This window comes from Corvus kubaryi, unplaced genomic scaffold (genome assembly GCF_017639235.1).
Source record: "Corvus kubaryi isolate FWS band 111438036 unplaced genomic scaffold, C.kubaryi_AGA036_p1.0 37237, whole genome shotgun sequence".
Lineage (NCBI taxonomy): Eukaryota > Metazoa > Chordata > Aves > Passeriformes > Corvidae > Corvus > Corvus kubaryi.
Window position 1 is genome coordinate 289545 of NW_024581068.1, and position 1646 is coordinate 291190.

At 53.5% G+C, this 1646-nt stretch overlaps 1 protein-coding gene across 1 annotated transcript in view; it reads left to right on the forward strand.

The window, feature by feature from the left end:
• Positions 1-1646, forward strand: part of TACR1 (tachykinin receptor 1) — a 15905-nt gene that overhangs the window by 11308 nt on the left and 2951 nt on the right. The window contains exon 4 of the mRNA XM_042023165.1: positions 935-1131. Coding sequence (XP_041879099.1) covers positions 935-1131 — 197 coding nt within the window. The remainder of the gene's footprint in view (positions 1-934; positions 1132-1646) is intronic.

A 1646-nucleotide genomic window follows, 5' to 3' on the forward strand; every position in this document is an offset into this window, starting at 1 on the left:
AGGTGAGGAATTCCGGGCACAGGTGGATCCAGAATTCCTGGCCAATCCCAACCACGAGCAGGTCTCGGACAAGAGGAAGGTCAGGAATTCTGGGCGTGGCTGGATTCAGAATTCCCATCCAATCCCAACCATGAGAAGGTCATGGCCAAGCTCAAGGTAAGAAATTCTGGGAGGGGCTGGATCCAGAATTCCTGGCCAATCTCCACAAGGTGAGGAATTCTGGGAGGGGATGGATCCAGAATTCCTGGCCAATCTCCACAAGGTGAGGAATTCTGGGAGGGGCTGGATCCAGAATTCCTGGCCAATCCCAACCACGAGCAGGAATCGGCTACATGGAAGGTAAGGAATTCCGAGTGTGCATAGATCCATAACTCCTGTCCAATCCAGGTCTCAGAGAAGCAGAAGGTAAGGAATTCCGGGCATGGCTGGATCCACAATCCATGGCCAATCCCAGCCCCAAACCCTTCATTAGGAGTGGGAGCAGGTGAGGACTTGGTGGTTGAAGATGGAGCAGAGTGGACCCCTTCACAAAAGTGGTTCAACCAAGACGTTGACTGCACATTCCTGGTTGGAAAGGCCATTCCAGAGGGTGGAATGACCAGTGGGTGGGTTGAAGATGGAGCAGAGTCCTGTGGACATCTCCTCCACAAACACAGTTCAACCAAGGCGTTGACTGCACATTCCTGGTTGGAAAGGCCATTCCAGAGGGTGAAATGGCTGCTGGATGGGTTTAGGACACCTCCTCCACAAAAGTAGTTCAACCAGGATTTTGGAAAGGTCTCCAAGGCCGAACAGTGTGGAATGACCGATGGATGGGTTGAAGATGGAGGAGACATCAAATGTGGTTCAATCCAGATGCTGACCCCGCGTTCCCGGTTGGAAAGGCCGTTCCGGAGGGTGGAATGGCTGCTGCAGCGTTCTCCCCCCATTCCAGGTGGTGAAGATGATGATCATCGTGGTGTGCACCTTCGCGCTCTGCTGGCTGCCCTACCACGTGTACTTCACGCTGCAGTACCTGCGGCCCGAGTGGTACCTGCAGAGGTTCATCCAGCAGGTCTACCTGGCCGTCATGTGGCTGGCCATGAGCTCCACCATGTACAACCCCATCATCTACTGCTGCCTCAACGACAGGTGGGTACCGGGAGGCTCCGGGAGCGCCTCAGGATGATGGGAATGTGGGGATGTGGGAGATGAGGAGAGGGCTGGATGGGGTTTTTCGGGATGGTTCTGTCCTGCCCTCTGCCACGTCCAGCAGATGCGGGATTGGCACAATCCTCACCTGAAGTCTTTCCTAATCCCTGGGGATTTGGAGGGAAAACATCAATCGAAGCAACTCATAATTGGGATTTCTCAGAGGGTTGTTCCTCCCCTCAGTGAAAAATCACAATTTTGTCATGTTTAGCAAAGCTCAGCTTTATCTCCCTCTTCCTTTGGCCATGTCCATCCCATTCCTTTGACCACCTCCATCCCATTCCTTTGGCCATGTCCATCTCCATGTCTTTCCTCATTCCGTTGGCCACCTCCATCCCATTCCTTGTTCCACCTCCACCCCGTTCCTTTGGCCATATCCATCTCCATGTCTTTCCTCATTCCTCTGGACACCTCCATCCCATTCCTTTGGCCACCTCCATCCCATTCCTTGTTCC